Genomic DNA, 27,268 nt, shown 5'->3' on the forward strand with positions numbered 1-27,268 from the left:
ATTTGTTGTATTCCTTTATTAATCATGGGTTTCTTACACAGAGCTCTGCATAACAATCTAATGAAGAAAATCTCACCTGCCTCGATTCAGCCGAATCAAACTAACTATATTAGACTCAGTTTAATTTGCTGTGAAGTTTAAAGAGTGATAAACAAGTATTTCTGTTCACATCTATCCTAACAGTGTGTGTGTGTGTGTGTGTGAGAGAGAGAGAGAGAGTGCTGGGAGGGGCTTTATCAGTGTATGGATCAGCTCTCTGCAGGTGCAGCATTAAAGTTGTATTACACTGGAGTGTTTCCTCTCTCTGAAGTCAGTCTCCTGTATGTCGGTGGGTTTCCTTTTCTCTCTCTCTCTCTCTCTCACACACACACACACACCTCTAGAGAGGGAGGTGGAGTTGTGTTGATCAGCGCTGACGCTCTTTTGATAAATATGGAGAAAGAAAAAAATGCCTCCTCTGATTTGTCACTGAAAATGTTTGATGGTTTCCTCTCCTCTTTCTAATAAGGTCATAGTGAGTGTGATTGGCGGCTGTGGGGTCTCCCTCTCTCTCTCTCTCTCCCTCCCGCTCTCTCTCTCTCAGTGTCTTCAGTCTCTCTGGGGGAGTGGAGGTGAAGCTTGTTCTGCTGCTGAGTTGAACGGAGTGTGTGCAGGTCAGAGGGAGATGGACAGCTGTGTGCTCCTCATTCTTTTGTCCTCCACGATCACACTCTCCACAGCTGGTAAGTGAACTCCCACCATCAAATAATCAAAAAGATTTAAAAAGTATAGATTTCTTTTAGTGTTTTATTGTAGTTTTTAGTAAATATAATACAATATATCTCTAAAAATAAGATACAAAAAGATGGTGTTTACTGGTGTGTGTTTCACTGTGTCAGTGAATGTCAGTCACACATTGCGCTGTATCAGCAGCTCTCCCTTTCTTTACAGCTCAGTAAAGTTAGTAAAGTTTACATCAGTTTTTTCTCAAGCGATGATTAAATTCCATTTTTAATGTTTAAAGTCCGGTTTATACTGACCAGAACAGCTGAATATTTCATCTCCACAAGATCAGACCTAACCTAAGATGTTTCTTTTTTTTTTTTTAAATCAAATTGAAATAAATCCATTAGTAAACACAGTGAAATTCATCAGCATGAAATTCTTATTAAATTAAGATTTGAAATTCTATAGAATAACTTCAGTCTGACAGACCCTCCTGAAAATGTTCCTCATTTATCTTTGCAGTAAAGTCAGACTACAGTCGTGTCTCTCTCCAGTACTTACTCATACCTCCCTATTAAATGTATATATATATATATATATATATATATATATATATATTACATCAACACTATATACACACACACACACACATCATCCTGCTAAATGAACTGAAAGACAGAGATTGTGTTAAATAAAGTAAACAAAGCTCTGCTTAGTGTTGTAACTTTTCAGTGACCTAAAAAAGACAATAAGCTCAACACTATACTACAACATTTAAATTACAATACTGCAACATTTAAATTAGTAACTAATGTGGGGAAAAAGATCTTCCAACTGCTCACTGCTCTGATCCCTCCTGTCTGTCTGATCAGATACTAATACTGATACACTGTCTTGTTCTAAAAGTGGGAGAACATAATTGAACACAACCCCCCTTCATGTTTCTGCTGTGATGTCATCCAGTAAAGCATCCAGTGAAGACACACTATCCAGTAATCTTCTCCTTTTCTAATCTATCGGCTGACCGAGGAACAGGTCAGACAGTGAAATCTGACATTACTCTAATCTACTCCATCATTTTGGTGTCATTTCTGTCCAGTCTCCACACAATCCAGACAATCTCAGGACCCAGAATCACTCACTGGAGGTTTGGCTGTGTGTGACTGGTTGCTGTAACACTTGAGAGGATGAAAGTTGTTGGTGTTTTATCTGTTGATCAAATGCTGTTTCTACACTATACTGAATTTACTGCATCCTCATCTCTCTGTTGTTTAGGCAGTGTGAGGTTGGAGAATGGTGGCAGTCGCTGTGCTGGAAGAGTGGAGGTGTTTCATGATGATCAGTGGGGAACAGTGTGTATAGTTAGCTGGGATATGAGTGATGCTGGAGTGGTGTGTAGAGAGCTGGGCTGTGGGGAGGCTGTAGAGGCAGTGACAAATGTTCAGTTTGGACCAGGATCAGGACCAATCTGGATGAATAATGTGGACTGTAGTGGATCAGAGTCTACACTGAAGAACTGTGGATCAGATGGATGGGGTAAACATTACTGTAATCATGATTACGATGCTGGAGTCATCTGTTCAGGTAAAGTGCACTCAGTCATCATATCCTGAATAACTGTTTACATTTTTCCAGGATCTTCACACCAGATTCATTTTAATTAATCGTTTGAGTGTAAATTAGTGCTGAATATGTTTCTACTTTGAGCCAATAATATATAAACACCACTAGTTTTCAATTAAGCAGCAGACTGACTAACACTCCTCACAACACAGTGCAGTTCCCTCACTGCTCAACACAGGATCCTCTCCTGAATCTGAGGATGAACATTAGTCAGAAAGAGTGAAAGAAGAGGTAGTTCAGTTACTTCCCCTGCATGTGTCCATGTTCCATATTTAAAAACAGAATTTATTGTAAAAATATTAATCCTCACAATACTTCCAACTTTTAACCAGTAAAAAGTTACACATGTATCCATAACACTGTTCAGAAAATAAATCAAATACAGTAGAAACAATAGATACTGTAAAAACAGTAAATCCAGCAATAAAACATTAATAATGATCTCAAACCAAAACAAACCCAAGTCTTAAAGTCTAATATTGATAAACCCTCCAACACATGCTTTAGCAGAGGAGTTCTATGTAGTATTGTCCTGCGGGTTAGGCCAGACACAGAGGGATGAACACGGGCAGAGATGGGTCCAATGCAGGTCATTTATTAACACTCAAACACACAAAGAGCCAAAACAAAGCAAATGAAGCCGCAGCTACCGGCACAACCCTGAACACAACACAAACGAGACAAACCAAAGGGCGAAATCAAACAGACCTGAGACCGGGGGGTTACTTGGGGGACCAGCTACTTGGCAAGAGTCTAGAGGGGGTCTATCTTGGTAGAGAGCGCGAGCGCTCGGCCAGGTGGTCTGCTCGCGAACGTGGACGAAGAGCCGAAGCTGTCCTAAACGCACCGCGAGCCGAATCAGGAGCCGAATCAGGAGCCTCTCGCTACCTCAAGATCCCAAACTTGCAATTCTCGGCAAGGAGCTCAGCGTCGAAGCTCCTTAAGTACCCCAGCCTCAGGTGAACCGCATGAACACGAAACGAGTCACTGAAGCAATACAACGAACCAAACAGGAACCAAGCGAGGAGGAAGTCCTAATATGGGCCTGTGGGCGGGGGCTCGGAATCGCCCCGGGAGAGGGCGCTATACAGAGGAGCTGACAAGTATCTATGTAGAATTATACTTATTTTTATATTATTATATACAATGTTATAGTATTATATCATTTTACATTATTAATATATTTTTTGTTTAGTTTTTATATTGAATATTCTCCAATATATAAACCAAAAAGTTTGCAGATAGAAATGCCAAACTGCAAGGAACGTTCCTAATGAATTAATTACCCTTAATTATTTACCATATTAATATTTACAATATAGATCTTGCTATAATTACCAAACACGTTTAGACAAACATTCCTAAAAAGCTGAAAAACACATTAAGGAATGTATTGAAAGGATCTAGCAAGTCTTTAGTGGCATAACAGCTCAGAATTTCACCCTTTCTCTTCCACTGTGGGCTAGACTGTGGGGCGCTGTTTAAACACATGGTATAAAATAAAAGTCTAAATTTGTCATTAAACCAAAGCTAATTCTAGTCTGTAAGAGTGAAAGCACTGGCATCTGAGTTTCACTGCAAAGCAAATCACTTCAGTCATAGAGGTGTGGTCACTGTAAGGTCGAGTCGTTAACATTCTGCTGCTGTTCAGGTCACTTCAGTCACTTCAGGAGTAGATCAGCTGCTTATCTCGATCAGTTTTCTCCATGCCTGACTGTCATACATACACAGGGTTCAGCTCTGTGATCAGTTCTACAGCTCAGGACTGCTTTCTGAATAAAAACAACTGGGGCTTTTTGTGACCCTTTTCTAACGGTGCACCCCAACTGCTTCCTAATCACTGATACTAAATAGTTTTTAAGAGTAAAGTATGTTTTATTAAATTGTCAATAATATCAAGTATACTAAAAATCCAAGATATATACTCGGTTGGGTGTGTGGTTACGATGGACACTATTATGCTACAGTAAATAGAGGAGCTACTCACGTCTGGACCAATTATTTTAAAAAACAGCAGAAAGCGACGTAAGCATCACTTCATTAGGAAATGTGTTAGTATGGTAATATTTAAAAAAAAAAATGTGTATCAACTTGTCAAACCTGCTCTATTAGGGCTCATGTATATAGTGTATACCTTATAGTATGTGAGTGTAGTACACAATTGGGGCACAGCCTAATAGTTTATTATGGTCAGTGTTGGCGATAACGTGGTACAAAGTAATGCATTATAACGTTACAGTGAAATGATTACTTTTCTAAAAAGAAATAATATAATACATCACAGTTAAATAGTTTGTAATCACAATACAGTTACCAGCTTAATGTTACATGTGTTATTACGTTTTTTAAAATAATAAAAATTGCATAAAATATTTCCTCATTTGTTTTCTGCGTAATTTCTGCACACACTAACACCTTGCCTCCCTTCAACTGCTACACACTTAACAAGCAGTTTGTCCAAGCACTTAATCAGGGTGCCTGCTAAAATAAAACACTCCTGTACTAAATGACATGTTCTCGCCTACTGCCCTCATTCTGTGGCAGAACTAAAATTAATGTTGCATGTTCATCACCACAGCCTTCCACTCTGTCAAAGAACAGGTGAATGTTCTGAAACATGGCACCTGAGGAGCGTGCTGGAGTAATTCACTGAGTAGCAAACGATGTGGATGAGAATGGCGATGAACGACGGGGGTCAAGCTAAACGCGCTCTGACGATTCATGGTCATCTGCGCTTCAAGTCAGAGACTCTGAGATAAAGAGGGAGTGTGTTAATAAAGCACCACTCTGGTGTCTGTGTGCTTAAAAAACGATATAAAAACGATATAAAAATCATGTGGACTAGACAGCGCGGATTGATACAGTACAGAGATTACAGAACTGAGGCACATATTTCAGATGAAACAGCTTTGTACTGGAAACCAGTGGAATACAAGGTAAAACCCCTGGAGGTTGAACCGAGATGTGTGCGTTTTCGAGTGTGTGTGTGTGTGTGTGTTACACGCTTTTTTTAAAAAAAACTGGGTTTAATAATGTAATAAAAGAGAATAAATTTAATAATAAAAAAAGAAATTATGAGCGCAGTTTTGGGATGCTGTCATTAGTTTCACAAAAGTTTATGGTCTATCGTGTGCATTTCCCTCCCACTTAAAATTAGCTTTGTTTTTTAATCAGATACTCCTCAAATAATTTTTCACGCAGGTTTCACAAAGGATTTTAATTAGCTCAGTTAAAAAAATAAATAAAATAACAGAAATAATAATAATGGATAACAGAATATTACTTCTCTATTTATTTCTACTTCTCTAATTATAAAAAACAAAGCGATGACCCAAAAACAAGTGAATAATACATTCAAAAAAACTAATACCTCATTTAATTGACAAAAAAATCGTCAATTCACGTGTTTCTGTAAAGCTACTATGTATTCTATGCTGTGCAAAGTGTAAATGTCATTCAAATACACACAGGTCGCCCGTCCAGACTTACTGATGGTCCTCATCTGTGCTCTGGGAGAGTAGAAGTGCTTCATGGAGAGACCTGGGGCACAGTGTGTGATGCTGGCTTTGACCAGCAGGATGCAGAGGTTGTTTGTCGAGAGCTGGGCTGTGGGCTTCCTGTGGAGGTGCTGGGAGCAGCTGCTTTTGGCAGAGGGGAGGGTCAGGTGTGGTCAGAGGAGCTTCAGTGTAGAGGCAACGAATCTGAGATTTACTTCTGCCCAAAACACCCAACCTCACTCACACACAAGTGCTCTCATGACAATGATGTGGGACTGGTGTGTGCTGGTACAGTATGAATATTTAAACTCTCCTTTAAAAGTGATTTAAAACTTTGGCAAACTGAAAATGTTCTCTCAATCCGTGTTAAATTCTGTAATATGATGTTCATTTAGGTCACACTCAGGCTCGGTTGATGAACGGCTTAGACTCCTGTTCTGGTCGAGTGGAGCTCCAGTACCTCAGTGAGTGGGGCACAGTGTGTGATGTAAGCTGGGATATGAGAGCTGCCAGTGTCCTCTGTGGTCAGCTGAAGTGTGGGAGTGCTGTGGCAGTGTTGGGGTCAGACTGGTTTGGGGAGGGGAGTGACCGGATCTGGGCTGATGTGTTTGATTGTCAGGGGAACGAAACACACATGTCAAAATGTCCCATTTCATCTTGGAGTCTGAAAACTGCATGCTCTCATAAACAGGATGTTGGAGTCATCTGCAATGGTGCGTCATCATGTTAGTAAATGACTGTGTACACACATGGACAAAATTGTTGGTACCCCTTGGTTAATGAAAGAAAAACCTGCAATGGTCACAGAAATAACTTGAATCTGACAAAAGTAATAATAAATACAAATGTTATGAAAATGAACAAATGAAAATCCGACATTGATTTTCAACCATGCTTCAACAGAATTATTAAAAAAAAGAAACTTATGAAACAGGCCTGGACAGAAATTATGGTACCTTTAACTTAATATTTTGTTGCACAACCTTTCGAGGCAATCACTGCAATCAAATGAGTCCTGTAACTATCAATGAGATTTCTGCACCTCTCAGCAAGTATTTTGGCCCACTTTTCATGAGCAAACTGCTCCAGTTGTTTCAGGGTTGATGGGTGTCTTTTCCAGACGGCATGTTTCAGCTCCTTCAAAAGATGCTCAATAAGATTTAGGTCAGGGCTCATAGAAGGCCACTTCAGAATACTCTATCCTACTTTATCCTCTTAGCCATTCTTGGGTATTTTTAGCTGTGTGTTATGGGTCATTATCCTGTTGCAAGACCCATGACCTGCGACTGAGACCAAGCTTTCTGACACTGGGCAGCACATTTCTCTCTAGAATTCCTTGATAGTCTTGATATTTTGTTGTACCCTGCACAGATTCAAGACACCCTGTTTCAGATGCAGCAAAGCAGCCCCAGAACATAACAGAGCCTCCTCCATGTTTCACAGTAGGGACATTGTGCTTTTCTTGATATGCTTCATTTTTCCCTCTGTGAACATAGAGCTCATATACCTTGGCAAAAAGTTATATTTGGCTCATCTGTCCATAGGACATTCTCCCAGAAGCTTTGGGGCTTGTCAACATGTAGTTTGGCAAATTTCAGTCTGGCTTTTTTATGATTTGTTTTCAACAATGGTGTCCTCCTTGGTCATCCCCCATGAAGTCCACTTTGGACTGAGATGGTCTTATAACCTTTACATTTAACATGCTTGTCTATAATTTTCTTTCTAATCTCCTGAGACAACTCTTTCCTTCGCTTCCTCTGGTCCATGTTGAGTGTGGTACACACCATGTCACCAAACAGCACAGTTACTACCTGTAGCCCTATATATAGGCCCACTCACTGATTACAAGATTGTAGACACCTGTGATGCTAATTAGTAGACTCACCTTGATTTAACATGTCCCTTTGGTCACATTATTTTCAGGGATTGTTGTTAATTTTCATAGAATTTTTTATTTATTAATACTTTTGTCAGATTCAAGTTATTTCTGTGACCATTGTGGGTTTTCCTTTCATTAACCAAGGGGTACCAACAATTTTGTCCACATGTGTTGTTCTGTGCCACAACAAAACAAAAAATTGTTAGGTTATTTTCCATTTTAGGTTCCTCTCTAGAGTTTTATGATGGGCAAGTGCGGTTCTCTGGAGGGATGGAGTGTGAGGGGGAGGTGGAGGTGTACTTCAGGCAGGACTGGAGGAGAGTTCTGCTGGACTCCTGGAGTGAGTCTGTGGCCTCTGTGGTCTGCAGACAGCTGAGCTGTGGCACTGTACTCAACATCTCCAGCTCCTCTCCATCCAGTTCTAAAAACAGCTACATGTGTGTGACGGGTTTTAACTGCTCTGGGAGTGAAGCTCATCTGGGGAACTGCAGCAGTGCACAAGAAGTCAACTGCAGCTCCAAAGAACAGCTGTACATCTCCTGCTTGGGTAAGATTTACATATTCAAGTATTAAAAGTATTATTCTGAATTAAAACATACTGGTACTGTTATTGTCAATCTCTCAGTCAGAGGATTAAAGATATTTGGACAATTCTTTGCTGTGTAAAGAATTTAGGGTGTCTGAACTAATTTATGTGTGTAGGTAAGTTTAACCGAGTGCACAGCTCCATCAGGCTGGTTGGCTCTGGAGGAGACTGTGCAGGAAGGCTGGAGGTTTTCCACAGCGGCTCATGGGGGACCGTAAGTGATGACTTGTGGGATATTGAGGATGCAAAGGTGGTCTGCAGACAGCTACAGTGTGGAGTGGCCCTCAGTGCTCCAGTACCAGCCCGGTTTAGAACTGGAACTGGATCCATATGGTTGAATGAGGTGGAGTGTGAGGGGAACGAGACGTCTCTGTGGAACTGTAGATATCAGCTGTGTGGAGAAAATGAATGTGAACACAAGGATGATGTAGGAGTCGTGTGCTCAGGTGAAACATGCGGACTGCTGTTATTCTTTAAATATTGCGTTACAGTTTATGCTGATGATTGAGAATTAAGTGTTTTAAAATTAAAAACACAATATTTTTAACTTGTTTACCATGAGTGTTTATTCTGTGGTCATTCTGAGCTTTTACAGTAACATATTTTAACAATATACTAAAAAAATCCTATGTAGCACTTTATTAATTCAATAAAATGTAATCTTTCTCCCATCAGAGTTTAAAGAGATCAGACTCACTGAGGGCTGTGAGGGGAATCTGGAGGTGTTCTACAATGGAACCTGGGGGAATGTGTGCAACAATGGGATGACTGATGAAACAGTAAGTTTAATTTGTCGAGAGCTGAACTGTGGAAGAACTGGCAGTGAGTCCTGGGCCAAAGCAAGAATGGAATCAGCTCCTAACTGGCTGGATGGTGTGAAATGTAGGAAACATGACTCCACTCTGTGGAACTGTCCTTCTTCTCTCTGGGGACAGAACATATGTGACAAAAACAGTGAAGTGGCAAAGATTACCTGCTCAGGTAGGCAGAAACTCTCTATAGATTATAGACAGTGGTTTACTGCATGAGTGAATCATTTTTCCAAATAGTCAGCCTGCCTTTAGAAGGAGGGATTAAAGAGTTTATACATTTTTATGGTCACAGCAACCCAAAGCCAGTCACAGACCAAAAGGATATGCTCCTCATCTCGCTACCAGAAGTGGTGCTCAAGTAAGACTCCTCATTTCATTCATCTACTAAAGAGAAAATTTCTGAAATGCTTGTAGTTGAATCAGTATTAATATAAAATGAGGGGTATAATTAATTATCATATCTAAAGAAATGTCATGGTTTGAACCATGAATCAAATTTGTAAAAAAAAAAAAAAAAAAAAAAACCCAGCCAACCCAGTCCACAACATTCATGGGATGATGTCCCACTCCTCCGTCCTTACAGATTTAGCCTCTTCATGAAACTTGAAGAGTCAACACTAAATGAGTTACTTAGTCATTTATTTCCATTTCAATTGTATTCAAAATATTGAGAGTGTATTGATCAGTGCACCCAGTATCATGAATCAAACTGAATCAGGGGCAGCTGGTCTGGCTCTATTATCACAAGATAACTGATTTGATCTCTGATAATGTGTCATTGTAACTTGACGGAAGCACATGTTGGCCTTCATCCTCCCAGCAGCATGGTGTTATCCTAGCAACAGGGTGGAAACTAGAAATGTGGGGGAAAATCCAAAGAAGAAATGAATCTGTTGTAACATTCCTCTTTAACACTGTCACACTGTTCAGTATTTGAAAGCAGGCAGCGTGTACCATCAGCCACCAGCAGTTGGTTTGGCCAGTAGGAAAAGTAGTTCGAGCCCCACCACGGCCAGAGTCTCTCACCAAGCAGCAATCTTGTCTTGACTTAAAATAGTCACCCTCTGTTATGCTCATATAATATAATACCCCCAAAAAGTAATTTCATTATATAAACTAATTTATGAATAAATGAACTGCACTTGAGTCCAAACCCAACACCACACTGTAACAGTAACAGTATTAGTATTAGTTATGTTACAAATATCAGTCTGACATCGTAAATTATGTATATTGCTTATATATGTTAAAGGTTATTAGAGTTATGACAGACTGTACTAGAAATATAATCTAATATGTTTCAGTTTAATGTGCAATTGCAATTGTTCATGTGTGATGTAGAGCACCTGCCTCTCAGGCTGAGAAGAGGAGAGGGAAGCTGCTCTGGGACACTAGAGGTGTTTCATAATGCTCAATGGGGGTCTGTCTGTGGTGATTGGTGGGACATGAAGGACGCTCGGGTGGTCTGCAGGCAGCTGGGCTGTGGGCTGGCACTGAGTGCTAATGGGAGTGTTGCCATTGGTGCTGATAAAGGGCCTATCTGGCTAAACAGAGTGAAGTGTAAAGGGAATGAGATTCACCTGTGGGACTGTCCTCATTCCCTGAAGACACAAACTGACTGCTCCTACAAGGCTGGAATCACCTGTGCAGGTCAGAGAAGCTGCCTGACTCCAGTATAAACTAAAAGTGTTCAGAATCTGCAAGAATTGAATAGTAAATAGATCATAATTATTCTGTATTTACAGACATATCCATGCCTATGACTACAACAACCATTGCAACAACCACCATCTCCACCACCACCGGTACTCTTTTCATCTCTTAGGTCATTTTTCTAAATGTTTGTGAATAGATTGTTCAGATCTACACAGTTTCAGTTCTGTGTTTTTATTTCCAATTTGCCTGACAGTAAGAAGAGCAAACTCTTCTCCGTCAACTGTTCCGTACATCTATCCAGTGTTTCTCCTGGTGCTGGGAACGATGCTCTTCCTGGCCTTAGTGTTTCTGGTTGTTCTGTTTAACCAGAACAGAGTGTTCAGGAGAGGTAGGGAGATTCAGAGATCATCTACAATCCACTTTCTGTACTTTCTTTAAACATCATCAGTCCTTCAGTCTGTCATCAGTCTTCTCTTCTACTGAACTGACTCCATGTTTCTCTCTGTCTCTCTCACAGTGCTCTCTAAGAGGAGGCAGAAGACTCTGCCTGAGGACATCTATGAGGAGATCGACCCCAGATACATCACCAAAAGAAATTACTCAACTCAGCGGAGTGAGTGATCTATGTGCAGTGTTTTACATGAGGCTCATTGTGGTAAATTAGGATATTCTTATTTATAATTTAATTTGCCTAGCATTTAAGCAATTTGTTCTCAGTTAATACTAAATTAGGAATACTATTTAATTTCTTCATTGTATTACTCAGTGCATTTTCTCATTATTGTAAATAATAAGAGGGAATCAGTTAAATGAGTGGTTAATGTGTATTAGATAAGTGTGCAGTTAGAGGAGCTCTACTTGTACTATAGTTAATGAGCATTTATTAGCAGCTGCAGCGAAACTGTATTGTTACTATACAACCTCCGGTTTTGGACACAATGAGAAAACCACATACCTGTAGGTGTATGGGTGTTAGTGTGTGTGTGTTCATGCTTGCTTGTAAGAGTGAGAAAGTGCAGCAAATGGAACATTGAAAGAGCAAGGGGGGTTGGATGTGTACAAGTATATGAATGTGACAGTTAGGTGGAGGAAAAAGAGAGAGAGAGAGAGAGAGAGAGAGAGAGAGTGTGTGTGTGTGTGTGTGTGTGTGTGTGTGTGTGTGTGTGTATGTGTGCGTGCTTATGTGCCTGTATGTGTGTGCAGATGTGTGGGCGTGTGTGTGTGTGTGACATTGAAGGAGTCATTAAGTGAGTGCACCCCGAGTGAGTGACTGAGTCACAGTGTAAGTGAATTAGTGAGTAACTGAATGAGTGAATGGGAAGTGACCAGGTTATCAAGTGAGTTTCTGAGTGAGTGAGTAAATAAGTGGATAGTTTAGTGTAGTGATTAACAAAAACCAAAGCGAGTCAGAGGAAAATTAAGTCACATGGCGGCTCTGGAAAAAAACAAAAAAAAAAAACCTTTTCATCAATAGACAGCTTACATGCTTATTCTTCCGACAGGCAGTTCTAAACCAGTATGTCTCATATTTTCCATGGCGATTATTAAAACCAGTAAAAAAGTTTTTTTCTAAAAAAACAATTTTATTTTTAAAGAACATTTATTTAGATTATTTATCATTTAAAATCAACAAAAAAATACCGAATGAATTGTCATTGTACTTGAGTTGTAAGCTGTTTTGACATATGATGCACCGGACCTTGGCTTGCGAAATGTTTCTCTAACTGGACCTTACTGAACTTTGCTGTAAAACCCCTGCTGCTGTGTGTGAAGCAGCCCTACATATTAAATTCACCACCTCCACCCTCATAGATATTTACTAGGGGTGTAATTGATGGTACACAAAAGTTACGATTAGGTTCACACTGCCGCTTGGACCTCTCGGTTCGGTACGGGTTCAGTACAACCCCACACAATCATAAGACCACTGTCACTTCTTCTGACAGCAAGAGGGAGCCACTGACAGAGACTGTGTGTAAGCAGCACAGATAGAAGTTATAAGATAGACTGAGTGAGAGAGTGATTGAGTGAGTGGACTACTGTCTGAATCAGTGAGTGCTGAGGGTTGTTTGAGTGGCTGAACTGATATTATTTCCTGTAATCAGTTCAGTTCACACTGAATCTCTGATCTCTGAACAGGTTTCATGACTGCTCTGATCTCTTCCAACAGGAAGTATCTTCTCTGAAGAACAACAATCAGGATATGAGGATGTGGATGATGGGCTTTTCTCAGGTAAGAGAATCACAGTGTGTGTGAGCACTGACAAAATCTATTCAACTCAGAAATAAAATAATACAAAACAATGATCAGACATTATTAATCATAATTCATTTATAATAAAAAATAAGTTTTTTTATCTATTATATTATCATCAGTTAACATGATTTTTTTTTACAATATTTATTGATATTATGCATTTATTTACTTTTACAACACAGTAAACCCATACATTGTATATATCATTGAGGTGCGTCTTCTGCATAACATTAAAGAACTCAGTCTGCAGAGTGTCAGCAGATGTATCCTATTATTTTTTTGATGGAAATTCACACATAATTTCCTTTATTAATGTTTTATCAGCTCTCAGGTCATGTCTGAGGTTGTTTATTTCAGGACCTTAGCATTAAGAGATGCTGAATATGTCATGTGCTTTTTCCAGTCTGCTTCTGTTTTGGTTAATTTTTTTTTTGTTCTAAACATAAACCAGTTCTTGACTTGGCTTATGCACAGCCCCATACTGCACTAAACACACATATGTTCTCTATGGAGACACTGTATGGAGATCTGTGCACACATTCACATTTCTCACTTGCATGGTATGCCTTGCAGGGACTGAAATAAATAATACACAGTTTATAAACCAGCTCAGAGATTTCTTTATTTCAGATCAGAAACATTTTCAAATGAAAGTGGTGTGGTGACTTCTGGCACACTGTCAGGCCTCATCTGAGCCTGTGTTTCAGTGTTGTGTTTAAGGATTGTGTTTGAGGGCCATTTAGTGGCTGAACTGAGATTATTTCCTGTAATCAGTCCAGTTTACACTGATCTCAACAGCAAGAGGCTTGAGGGAGGTTTTTTATTCTGAACAGATTTCATGACTGTTCTGATCTCCTCTAACAGGAAGTCTCCTCTCTGAGGAACAGCATTCAGGGTATGATGATGTGGATGAGGAGCTTCTCTCAGGTAAGACGATCCGAGTGTGTGTGTGTCAAACTTATTCCACTGAGAAATATCACAATTTTACAATTATTTACCATTCTTTGTTCCCATACCTTAATAATAACACAACCAGTTTTCATCGTTTATTAATGTTATTTACTGAATTGATGAATTTCTGATGATCCTACAGAAGGTTTAAGAGGGAAAATGAGTTGCACACTGCAACTTCCAAAGATTTATGACTCTGACATTACTACATTTAAAGCCTCTCTAAGTTTCTATATTCAAATGTAATTAAAGTAATAAAATGTGTTCTTTATTTCCAGAAAAGTCTCAGGCTGGAGTAAAGACTGAGTATTATGATGATGTCATCACCAATGGTCTGATAAGTGAGTTCCTTTATTAATGAATCTCCTGATTTGATTTTACATTAAACTACAGTGTAAATATCTGATGCCCTGGTTATAAAGACAGTCTGCTTTTCTTTGATTTAGGTGATGCAGAAAAAGAGGACCTAGGAGAGAACTATGATGATGTCATCACTGCTGGACAGATTCCTGAAGCTGGTGTGAATCTGCAAATTCAGTAGAGATTAAAATGTCATAAAATGATAAGAAAATATATTTGATTGTAAAGGAATAGATAAATAAATGTGACTCTCAGATCAAGACTATTAGAGGCGAGTAGGAGTCAATAATGAGTCCTGGAGTGGATAAGACATTTTTTAAGCTTAGAGAGACAGGATTAAACTTTACACTTCACTGATCTTGAGTAAATGTGTAACTGATCCTTTCCTCAAGAGAGTTAAAATAATGCCAAGACTATTCTGAAGAACAAGAGCAGATTTGAGCAGTGTGTGAAATACCAAACAGCAATGGAAATTCACTTGTTCCAGTGTTGACTGGCTGCCAACTCACTTCTGAGTAATTTTGGAGAAGAAAATAGATAAAAGGTTTTCTAGTGAGCATTTGAAGTCTAAATAGCAATAATATGATAAAGGTATTGTATTTTCAGGGACCCCCAGAATGTAGATTTTGAGGCCTTCAGGGGTTCCTAAAGGTTAATTAGTGGGTTATAAATGTACATATTAAGTGGTTATGTCAAAACAGAATCAGAAATACAGTTTTCTACAATGTGATTTTAGATGGTTTAAATATCTCTGTTTTATTTTAGAGAACATTGATGAGAGTTATGATGATGTCATCAGTGGTGATCAGAGGTCAGCTGATGAAACAGGTATGACTGTAATGTAACAGTACTGTAATCTCCAGCATGAACACAGTCACTGATGATACTGATGCTGATTTAATGAGCTTTCTCTCTACATTCTGACAGAAGACGTGTCAGATAACTATGATGATGCTGTTCCCACTGAACCAAACTCCACCATTAAGACCAGTACGATTTTATTCATGTAGAGAAACCATTACAAACTTCTACAATCTGAATCTTTCTTATTCTTTTAACTGATCTTCTCATGTTGCTGCAGTGGACACACCAGAGGACACACCAGTGGACACCCCAGCGAAAACACCAGCGGACACCCCAGTGGACTATGATGATGTCATCATTGCTGAACAGGATGTAGGAGTGAAAGGTGAGAGACTGATCATGTGTTCGCTGCTACATTACAGATGTGTGGAGGGTGGATTAAGTGATAGGAATAAAAGGTGGATTAAGGGATTTAAATGAAGAGCAGCACAGTGTGGAGAAGAAGAGCAAAATGTTTGAACAATCAAACCTTGGGTTGAACTGGGTTTTCTAAATCCTCTCCCACATCATTCTATTCTAGTGATGTTTTGATGAACAGTGAGAAAAACCTCTGATAATAAAGTGTTGTTGTGAGACGCTGCTCTCCACTCATTAAAAATGACTCTTTCCTTTTACAGATTATGAGGATGTGAAGGAGGAGCCTCAGACTGAGCTGAATCATGTGACTGAGAGACCACAGCCGCTGTCCTTCTTCAGAAAATTACATACAAACCTCTTCAGACGCAACAAATAATTTCATTATAGATTAAATTATAGATCATTTCATTATAGATTCAATTATAGATCATTTCATTATAGATCATTTCATTATAGATTCAATTATAGATCATTTCATTATAGATTAAATTATAGATCATTTTATTATAGATTAAATTATAGATCATTTCATTATAGATCACAGTTCATTCATTCAAACTGTTTTATACTTTAGTTTACTTTACTTTTTATCTTTATGAAAACATTTCATATCTTATGTGAGTTAATTAGTTTAAGTGTAATTAGTTAATTATTCATTATTTAAAGTCTCATTAGAAGGATTTAGATAATTATTCATTTGCTGCCATAAAAGCTGCAGATTAGTCTAGATGAGAGCTGTGACTGTTTTCCTTTAAAGGGCTGTTCGTCATTTCTGAGGGTAAAGTAGTGAAATATGTTCTGGTGAGAAATAATTGGTTAAAGCTGCTCCTCAGTTCAACCCCTGATGATCAGAGAGACAGCTTTCTATTTTCAGTGCTGCAGTGCTGAAATCAGGCAGCTTTTTATTCTTATTAATAAAACATTTATAGAAGAGAAATGAATGATCTGTTATTGTGTTAAACTGATGAAAAGAGCACTTCTACAATGATCTGGTGATGATATTCTTATAATTATTAGATCATATCCAAACAATCACAATAAGTTAATTAAATAATAAATAAATATAAGGCTCGCGGTCGCAATGCATCTTTAAAAAACAGCAACTGTAAAAGAATATAGTAAAGTTTTGTAAATGTACTGGTGTACATTTTTACAGAGTAAATTATTTTTACAATGTTTTTTTCTGACTATTTTAACCATCATTAAACTTCTTATAAAACTGAAGAATTTGTCCTTGAATAAATTTGACTCTTTATTACAAAATTATGTTTGCATTTGTTTGATTTCCAGCCTTTTTCCTCGCGCTACACGCAGGGTTTGTGTTTTCCACTCGTTTTTAAACCCACCCCTTTAAGCCCCCTTCTGTCGGTCGTGTTCATGAAGCTGCAGATCCTCCGAGTCGCGACGCGGCGGCCTGGGTTCAATTCCCGCGAGACTTTCTTCAGTCTTCAGCTTCACTCTGAGATCAGCTGATCTGCACTGGGGCCGATGGTCACGTGGTTGTGGAAGCGCAAACCCCGCTCTAGGTGATCACCCCATATATTATTATTATTATTATTATTATTATTATTAATATTATTTTAGTATTTACATGTTTTATTACAGATAAATATTACAGATTTACTTCATTTAGGAAAGTCATGCTGGCTAGGCGAGACAAGGGAACACTCGCAGGGACAGAGCAATGCAAGAATATAGTCTTTAATAATAAAACCAAACAAACAACAAAACGAGGCAGCAAAGTACAGGGTCCAATAAACAGAAACAGAAACAAACAGGTGAAAACAGAACTGGGGCTAAACCTGGAAGACCACCTGAGTCTGGAGCGCAGCCCGGGAGCAAAGCGAGAATGGACAAATCAAACAGAGGGAGGAAGACTAGAACTCAAAGAAACCAATGAAACTATCTAGCAAACAAAACCTCAGCCCAAAACCGCGCTCGTCAGGCGCTGAGAAACTTACTGGACTAGAGTGCCCAGAGAACCGGACACCAAAACCCAGTGGAGACCAGCCGGTGACCCGGACAGCGACCTCCTTCTGAACGTGAAACCGCTCCGATAGAGCATCCACGACCGAAACCTGTAGACTCTCCTAGAAGCCTCCTGACCGTGAAGACAACCTCACAGCTGGGCATCGCAAGAGTAATTCTGGGCGCCGAGGCCTCTGCGTTTGCTCCTTCTGTGCTCCCTGTGCTCTCAGGTGAAACGAATCAGAGCTAAACAGAAAACATGGCGTCTTACTGCGACCGCTGTCAACATAAAAGTCCTTAGTGAGAAAAACAACGGAGGAACAGAAAGTACATGAACACTGAAACCAACCCAACATCGACTGAAAAGTCCCAAGGAGCCTGTGGACCTTGAATTGGTGAATTGGTCTTAGATGGGCTGACAGAAAGCTGAAAAATACTGGCGTAAAACTTAAAATAACAGCTGGTTTCTTCATTTAAAGAGAAAAATTGTGTATAGAATTATTTAAAAAAAAAAAAACAGAATATTAATTTTTAATTTTTTTATATATATAACTAGGGAAGGAGGGGTAGATTAGTCCACTGAAAAACCTCATGCAGCTGCTTGAACAGTGCGGGACAGCCCATGTAGCAACAGTCACAGCTTTGCTAAATGACATTTTCACCCTGATCTCAGAAATAGATGGAAACGATGCTCACACTGAGGAAGCTGAGCTGAGATATCAATATCAATACTGAACAGATCCTGAGATGAGTTTGAAAACTTACAGTACAAATAAATAAACAAACAAATAAATTACAGTACAAATAAATAAACAAATAAATTACAGTACAAATAAATAAACAAACAAATAAATTACAGTACAAATAAATAAACAAATAAATTACAGTACAAATAAATAAACAAATAAATTACAGTGCAAATAAATAAACAAACAAATAAATTACAGTACAAATAAATAAACAAATAAATTACAGTACAAATAAATAAACAAACATAGCTCATATTATGAATTAAAAATATTCTGCTTTGTGGATTAATAATGAACATGAGTTCTTTCAGTAATGAGGATTAGAAAAGTTGAAGGAAAATAACTGAACTAATGTAGTGATGAGATATAGTTAATAATAACCAGATATCATTCAAAGTTTTTAGACACAGAGTGAACACAGCGTCAGAGACTGAGACTAGGGCTGTGTCCCAAACCACACAGCACCATAGTAAACAGGGTAAACAGTATATAAAAATACACCACCATTACAGTGGGGCAAAAAAGTATTTAGTCAAGTGTGTCCAAGTTCTCCTACTTAGAAAGATGAGAGAGGTCTGTAATTTTATCATAGGTACACTTCAACTATGAGAGACAAAATGAGTAAAAAATACAGGCAATCACAAGCTGAGTTGCATCCCAAGAACACCATACCTACTGTGAAGCATGTAAGAAGCATTTCAAGGTCCCGGAGTGGCCTAGCCAGTCTCCAGACCTCAACCCCATAGAAAATGTGTGGAGGGAGTTGAAAGTCTGTTTTGCTCGCCGACAGCCCCAAAACATCACTGCTCTAGAGGAGATCTGCATGCAGGAATGGGCCAAAATACCAACTACAGTGTGTTTCAGTCAATAACTGTGTATGAAAAATAAAGGGCGCTAAAATAATCCCTACATATGTCACCCAACTCTGAGTGTGTGTGTTGCTTTTGGCTTCGCTGTAAGAAAAGAACATAGGAAATCATTTTTACTAATAAGAGAAACAAATGATCAGTGAAATAATTGTGTTAAAAGCAGTGTTTTATATAAATGACACTGTGTGTACTTCTTAAACACACTCTGAGCCACACTGATCTACAGTACAACAGAAATAGTCCTGAAATATGTCACTTTACATGTAATGAATATCAAATAAATTATAAATAAATGATTATTAAATAATTAAATATTATGTATTTATGAAGCACAATTATTTACAAATAAAAGGCAATTTATTTATTTATTCTAATTATAAATGAAAATAATTTTTTCACAAAACTGTTTGAGATGCACTCAGGTCCACATAAATGAGTTTGAACAATTTTATTCTGAGCTCCCCCTACAGTCAGGAAGTGTAACTACAAATGAATTCACCCCCCAAAAAGGCTGAAGGCCCAGTGTTGCCATGACACTTGTGTCCATGATGAGTGTGTGTGAACTTCAAACCACAACTGTGTATAGATGTTTTACATTTCATAACTGTCCCGTTATTATTATTACAATTATTATTGTTATTATTATTATTATTATTATTATTATTATTAGTAGTAGTAGTAGTAGTAGTAGTTTGGTCCACTATTTCCAATATGACTCATATTTAATTAATAAATGTACAATTCTAATGTATCCATCACAAATTTCCACTTACTCACATTTATAGATGCTTTATTAGTCCTAAGGCCTTTCACCTGAGGAGTGACGTCTAGGCCACAGTACAGATGCACTGCTGCATTATAATGACTACATGAGTTATTAAATGTTTTGAGTAATTTCAAACCAAGCATCCAGTTTATTGACAGTTTATTAATACCATAACAAGCACAAGTTCATTCTCAGTTGAGTTAGAATGGACAAAAATGTGTCAGATCAGTGACTATAAACCTGGTGTGATATTTGTCTCTGCATGCTGGTTCTAGCATCTCCAGAACCTCTGTCCTGGGCTTTACACACACAGCTACATCAATCTGTCATTAAGAATAGAGTGAAAAGTGAAAAAACTACCAGTAACTGGCAACCTGGTGGACAGAAACAGCATGTAGATCAGAAAGGTCAAAGGTCAAAGTTGTGCAAACAGACACAGATCACATCCAGACACATCACATCTGAGCTCAACACTGCAGTGCAGACAGACACAAGCAGCAGGTTCATAGCACTTACTGTATCTATATGATTACATGTGGTCAGCGGTGCTTAGAGCCACCTGCAGTCATTCCCACACTACTGATCCAACATCATGTAGAATCCATTCTAAGACCAATTCATTATGTCCTGAAAGCCACAGGAGGAGGAATGTGCTCCAATACAGCTCTGTATATCTGAGAGATCACAGGAGAGATGTTGGAAGACCATCAGTAACTTCAGCAGGTCAGTAAAGAGACAGAGGGGCTTCACAGGCCTGAATATAGACATTAGAAATGCTCTGCTGCCATCTAGTGGAGAATAAAGAGAACTGCAGCAACTGATGCATAATGCTTCTGTACAGCAGAAATAAAGACTAAAAAATATTAGCATAATAATATTATCATTAAAATATAATGATTATTATTATTATTATTATTATTGTTATACTTATTTAATTAAATTATTAGTGTTATTTGTTGTATTCCTTTATTAATCATGGGTTTCTTACACAGAGCTCTGCATAACAATCTAATGAAGAAAATCTCACCTGCCTCGATTCAGCCGAATCAAACAAACTGTATTAGACTCAGTTTAATTTGCTGTGAAGTTTAAAGAGTGATAAACAAGTATTTCTGTTCACATTTGTCCTAACAGTGTGTTTGTGTGTGTGTGTGTGTGAGAGAGAGAGTGCTGGGAGGGGCTTTATCAGTGTATGGATCAGCTCTCTGCAGGTGCAGCATTAAAGCTGTATTACACTGGAGTGTTTCCTCTCTCTGAAGTCAGTCTCCTGTATGTTGGTGGGTTTCCTCTTCTCTCTCTCTCTCACACACACACACACACACACTCCTCTAGAGAGGGAGGTGGAGTTGTGTTGATCAGCGCTGACGCTCTTTTGATAAAGATGGAGAAAGAAAAAAATGCCTCCTCTGATTTGTCACTGAAAATGTTTGATGGTTTCCTCTCCTCTTTCTAATAAGGTCATAGTGAGTGTGATTGGCGGCTGTGGGGTCTCTCTCTCACTCGCTCTCTCTCTCTCTCGCTCTCTCTTCAGTCTCTCTGGGGGAGTGGAGGTGAAGCTTGTTCTGCTGCTGAGTTGAACGGAGTGTGTGCAGGTCAGAGGGAGATGGACAGCTGTGTGCTCCTCATTCTTTTGTCCTCCACGATCACACTCTCCACAGCTGGTAAGTGAACTCTCACCATCAAATAATCAAAAAGATTTAAAAAGTATAGATTTTTAGTGTTTTATTGTAGTTTTTAGTAAATATAATAAAATATATCTCTAAAAATAAAATACAAAAAGATGGTGTTTACTGGTGTGTGTTTCACTGTGTCAGTGAATGTCAGTCGCACATTGCGCTGTATCAGCAGCTCTCCCTTTCTTTACAGCTCAGTAAAGTTAGTATCAGTTTTTTCTCAAGCGACGATTAAATTCCAATTTTAATGTTTAAAGTCCGGTTTATACTGACCAGAACAGCTGAATATTTCATCTTCACAAGATCACACCTAACCTAAGATGTTTGTTTTTTTAAATCAAATTGAAATAAATCCATTAGTAAACACAGTGAACGTCATCAGCAGGAAATTCTTATTAAATCAAGACTCGAAATTCTGTAGAATAACTTCAGTCTGACAGACCCTCCTGAAAATGTTCCTCATTTATCTTTACAGTAAAGTCATACTACAGTCGTGTCTCTCTCCAGTACTTACTCATACCTCCCTATTAAATATATATATATATATATATATATATATATATATATATATATATAATTACATCAACACTATACACACATCATCCTGCTAAATGAACTGAAAGACAGAGATTGTGTTAAAGTAAACGAAGCTCTGCTTAGTGTCGTAACTTTCCAGTGACCTAAAAAAGACAATAAGCTCAATACTACAATATTAAAATTAGTAACTAATGTGGGGAAAAAGATCTTCCAACTGCTCACTGCTCTGATCCCTCCTGTCTGTCTGATCAGATACTAATACTGATACACTGTCTTGTTCTAAAAGTGGGAGAATATAATTGAACACCCCCCCGCACATACACACTTCATGTTTCTGCTGTGATGTCATCCAGTAAAGCATCCAGTAAAGACACACTGTCCAGTAATCTTCTCCTTTTCTAATCTATCGGCTGACCGAGGAACAGGTCATACAGTGAAATCTGACATTCCTCTAATCTACTCCATCATTTTGGTGTCATTTCTGTCCAGTCTCCACACAATCCAGACAATCTCAGGACCCAGAATCACTCACTGGAGGTTTGGCTGTGTGTGACTGGTTGCTGTAACACTTGAGAGGATGAAAGTTGTTGGTGTTTTATCTGTTGATCAAATGCTGTTTCTACACTATACTGAATTTACTGCATCCTCACCTCTCTGTTGTTTAGGCAGTGTGAGGTTGGTGAATGGTGGCAGTCGCTGTGCTGGAAGAGTGGAGGTGTTTCATGATGATCAGTGGGGAACAGTGTGTGGTTATAATTGGGATATGAGTGATGCTGGAGTGGTGTGTAGAGAGCTGGGCTGTGGGGAGGCTGTAGATGCCCCACAGTATGGTCACTTTGGACCAGGATCAGGACAAATCTGGATGAATAATGTGCGCTGTAGAGGATCAGAATCTACACTGAAGAACTGTGGATCAGATGGATGGGGTGAACATTACTGTGATCATGATGACGATGCTGGAGTCATCTGTTCAGGTAAAGTGCACTCAGTCATACCATCCTGAATAACTGTGTTTACATTTTACCAGGATCTTCACACCAGATTCATTTAAATTAATGGTTTGAGTGTAAATTAGTGCTGAATATGTTTCTACTTTGAGCCAATAATATATAAACACCACTAGTTTTCAATTAAGCAGCAGACTGACTAACACTCCTCACAACACAGTGCAGTTCCCTCACTGCTCAACACAGGATCCTCTCCTGAATCTGAGGATGAACATTAGTCAGAAAGAGTGAAAGAAGAGGTAGTTCAGTTACTTCCCCTGCATGTGTCCATGTTCCATATTTAAACACAGAATTTATTGTAAAAATATTAATCCTCACAATACTTCCAACTTTTAACCAGTAAAAAGTTACACATGTATCCATAACACTGTTCAGAAAATACATCAAATACAGTAGAAACAATAGATACTGTAAAAACAGTAAATCCAGCAATAAAACATTAATAATGATCTCGAACCAAAAACAAACTTAAGTCTTAAAGTCTAATATTGATAAACCCTCCAACACATGCTTTAGCAGAGGAGTTCTATGTAGTATTGTCCTGCGGGTTAGGCCAGACACAGAGGGATGAACACGGGCAGAGATGGGTCCAATGCAGGTCATTTATTAACACTCAAACACACAAAGAGCCAAAACAAAGCAAATGAAGCCGCAGCTACCGGCACAACCCTGAACACAACACAAACGAGACAAACCAAAGGGCGAAATCAAACAGACCTGAGACCGGGGGGTTACTTGGGGGACCAGCTACTTGGCAAGAGTCTAGAGGGGGTCTATCTTGGTAGAGAGCGCGAGCGCTCGGCCAGGTGGTCTGCTCGCGAACGTGGACGAAGAGCCGAAGCTGTCCTAAACGCACCGCGAGCCGAATCAGGAGCCGAATCAGGAACCTCTCGCTACCTCAAGATCCCAAACTTGCAATTCTCGGCAAGGAGCTCAGCGTCGAAGCTCCTTAAGTACCCCAGCCTCAGGTGAACCGCATGAACACGAAACGAGTCACTGAAGCAATACAACGAACCAAACAGGAACCAAGCGAGGAGGAAGTCCTTATATGGGCCTGTGGGCGGGGGCTCGGAATCGCCCCGGGAGAGGGCGCTATACAGAGGAGCTGACAAGTATCTATGTAGAATTATACTTCTTTTTATATTATTATATACAATGTTATAGTATTATATAATTTTACATTATGAATATATTTTTTGTTTAGTTTTTACATTGAATATTCTCCAATATATAAACCAAAAAGTTTGCAGATAGAAATGCCAAACTGCAAGGAACGTTCCTAATGAATTAATTACCCTTAATTATTTACCATATTAATATTTACAATATAGATCTTGCTATAATTATCAAACACGTTTAGACAAACATTCCTAAAAAGCTGCAAAACACATTAAGGAATGTATTGAAAGGATCTAGCAAGTCTTTAGTGGCATAACAGCTCAGAATTTCACCCTTTCTCATCCACTGTGGGCTAGACTGTGGGGCGTTGTTTAAACATCATGGTATAAAATAAAAGTCTAAATTTGTCATTAAACCAAAGCTAATTCTAGTCTGTAAGAGTGAAAGCACTGGCATCTGAGTTTCACTGCAAAGCAAATCACTTCAGTCATAGAGGTGTGGTCACTGTAAGGTCGAGTCGTTAACATTCTGCTGCTGTTCAGGTCACTTCAGTCACTTCAGGAGTAGATCAGCTGCTTATCTCGATCAGTTTTCTCCAAGCCTGACTGTCATACATACACAGGGTTCAGCTCTGTGATCAGTTCTACAGCTCAGGACTGCTTTCTGAATAAAACAGCAGCAGCAGCAGCTCCAAACATGCAGAGCTGAAGGAGATTCTGAGTCTCTGTGAAACACAGTTTCTTACGCTCTGATGGAATCGTGTGAGCAACCATGTGGGATATCAAAGTAAAGACCTAGTAGAAGCCTAGCAGCCATGTGTGACACCACAGCAATCCCTTGGCAACCAATGTGAATGGCATATCAACCACCTAGCAACTATTATGAAGTGCTTCGAGAGGCTAGTCATGAGGAAGACCCCACTGCCCTCTTCATTGGACCCCCTGCAATTTGCATATCGTCCAAACCGCTCCACGGACAATGCCATCACCACCACCCTTCATCTCTCCCTTACCCACCTGGAGAAGAAGGACACATATGTCAGAATGCTGTTCATAGACTTCAGTTCAGCATTCAACACCATCATCCCACAGAATCTCACCAGGAAGTTAAGCTTGCTGGGCCTCAACACCCCCCTCTGCAACTGGATCCTGGACTTCCTGACGTGGAGGCCCCAGTTAGTCCAGTTCGGGGACAGCACCTCCAGCACCATCACAATGAACACTGGGGCACCCCAGGGCAGTGTACTGAGTCCTCTGCTGTTCACCCTGCTGACTCATGACTGTGTTGTGAAACACAGTTCTAACAGCATCATAAAGTTTGCAGATGACACAACTGTGCTGGGTCTCATCATACAGTCAGCATACAGAGCGGAGGTGCAGCAGCTGACAGACTGGTGTACAGTCAACAACCTTCACTGGAATGTGGACAAGACCAAGGAAATGGTTGTTGACTTCAGGAAAACAAGACACGGCCACTCTCCGCTCAACATCAACGGCTCCTCTGAGGAGATCGTTAAGAGCACCAAGTTCCTTGGTGTCTACTTAGCGGAGAACCTCACCTGGTCCCTGAACACCAGCTCTACAGGCAAGAAAGCCCAGCAGCGTCTCTACTTCCTCCGGAAGCTGAGAAAGGCCCGTTTCCCTCCACCCATCCTCACCCTCTTCTATAGCGGGACCATAGAGAGCATCCTGAGCAGCTGCATCACTGCCTGGTTTGGGACCTGCACAGCCTCTGACCGCAAGACCCTCCAACGTATTGTGAGGACAGCTGAGAGGATCATCGGAGTCTCTCTCCCCTCTGTCATGGACATTTACACTGCCCGCTGCATCCACAAAGCAACCAGCATTGTGGATGACTCCACCCACCCTTCACACAGACTGTTCTCCCTCCTGCCATCAGGAAGAAGGTACCGCAGCATCCGGTCCAACACGACCAGACTCTGCAATAGCTTTTTCCTCCAAGCCATCAGACTTCTCAACTCAACTCAACTTCTGAACTGATGTCTTTTCTGTTACATGCACTCTCTCTCTCTCTCTCTCTCTCTCTCTCTCTCTCTCTCTCTCTCTCTCTCTAACTTTTTACCCCAGATAAAATGGGAAGCTTTTTTTGCACAAAGCATTTGCACTAATAACTTTACTACCTCAGTGGACTCAATATTTATTACACACTGCATATTATGGACACTGCCGCCAATTATTTATTATTCTCTGTCTGTACTGTGTTGTGTTGTCTGTCCGCACTTGTTTGTGTTGCACTTGTGTTCTGTATGCACTGTCTATGTTGCACCATGGTCCTGGAGGAACATTGTTTCGTTTCACTGTGTACTCTGTATGTAGTTGAAATGACAATAAAACCCACTTGACTTGACTTGACTTGACTTGAGATCATATAGACCTCTTTTACATCAGCGGTTCTGAAACAGGAATTCATGACAGAATCTCTGTACAGTATTACAGTAAAAAGAAGTGAGCTGATAATAATCTTCCCCTGAGAAAAGCTTATTAAGCTTATTAAGAAAAGGTGTTGATCAGCTACTTCACCTGCATGCATCCACATTCTTTGTTGTAATCGTTCTGATAAAATATGAATTCCCACAATACTTCTAAGCTTTTTTACCTGTGAAGTTGCACATCTGTGCACATGTATCCACTACAGTCTTGAGGAAATACAGTAAATACAGTAAATAGTGATAAAACAAGAAAATAATAGTCTTTTACCTTTAGAAATACATCTCTTTTATCTCCAAATGAAATCTTTCTAAAAGAGGTTTACCAGATAAATTCTATGGAGTCGTTAAATGATACTTTGTTTTCCTTTTTATTATTTTCCAGTTTTCCCATTGAATGTTCTTAGATATAGAGGACCAAAAAGCTTGCAGCACAAAATGTCACCAAGAACATTCCTAATACATGTATTACATGATTAATTAATATAATATAATCAATGTAAACGCGATTAATGATTCATTTTCCAATATTAATATTCCCAACAAAGACTTTACCACAAATATCAAACAAGCATTACTAAAAAAAC

General features: G+C 39.3%; 2 protein-coding genes across 2 annotated transcripts in view; both read left to right on the forward strand.

Annotated features, from left to right (window-relative positions):
* LOC140549708 (uncharacterized) overlaps positions 1–27,268 on the forward strand; it is a 91,715-nt gene that overhangs the window by 22,711 nt on the left and 41,736 nt on the right. Inside the window, 3 exon segments of the mRNA XM_072673457.1 lie at positions 1,981–2,283; positions 5,799–6,113; positions 22,775–23,088. Of these exon segments, the coding sequence (XP_072529558.1) occupies positions 1,981–2,283; positions 5,799–6,113; positions 22,775–23,088 (932 nt within the window).
* On the forward strand, positions 6,241–16,010 carry LOC140550217 (scavenger receptor cysteine-rich type 1 protein M130-like). The gene is made up of 16 exons (XM_072674053.1): positions 6,241–6,439; positions 7,928–8,251; positions 8,407–8,736; positions 8,966–9,163; positions 10,444–10,752; positions 10,848–10,907; positions 11,012–11,146; positions 11,276–11,371; positions 12,929–12,991; positions 13,880–13,942; positions 14,245–14,307; positions 14,413–14,484; positions 15,092–15,154; positions 15,254–15,316; positions 15,408–15,515; positions 15,808–16,010. Exons 1-16 carry the CDS (start codon positions 6,241–6,243, stop codon positions 15,921–15,923), a joined length of 2,262 nt encoding a protein of 753 aa, XP_072530154.1. The 3' UTR covers positions 15,924–16,010.

The sequence above is a fragment of the Salminus brasiliensis genome, chromosome 2, assembly GCF_030463535.1.
Source record: "Salminus brasiliensis chromosome 2, fSalBra1.hap2, whole genome shotgun sequence".
NCBI lineage: Eukaryota > Metazoa > Chordata > Actinopteri > Characiformes > Bryconidae > Salminus > Salminus brasiliensis.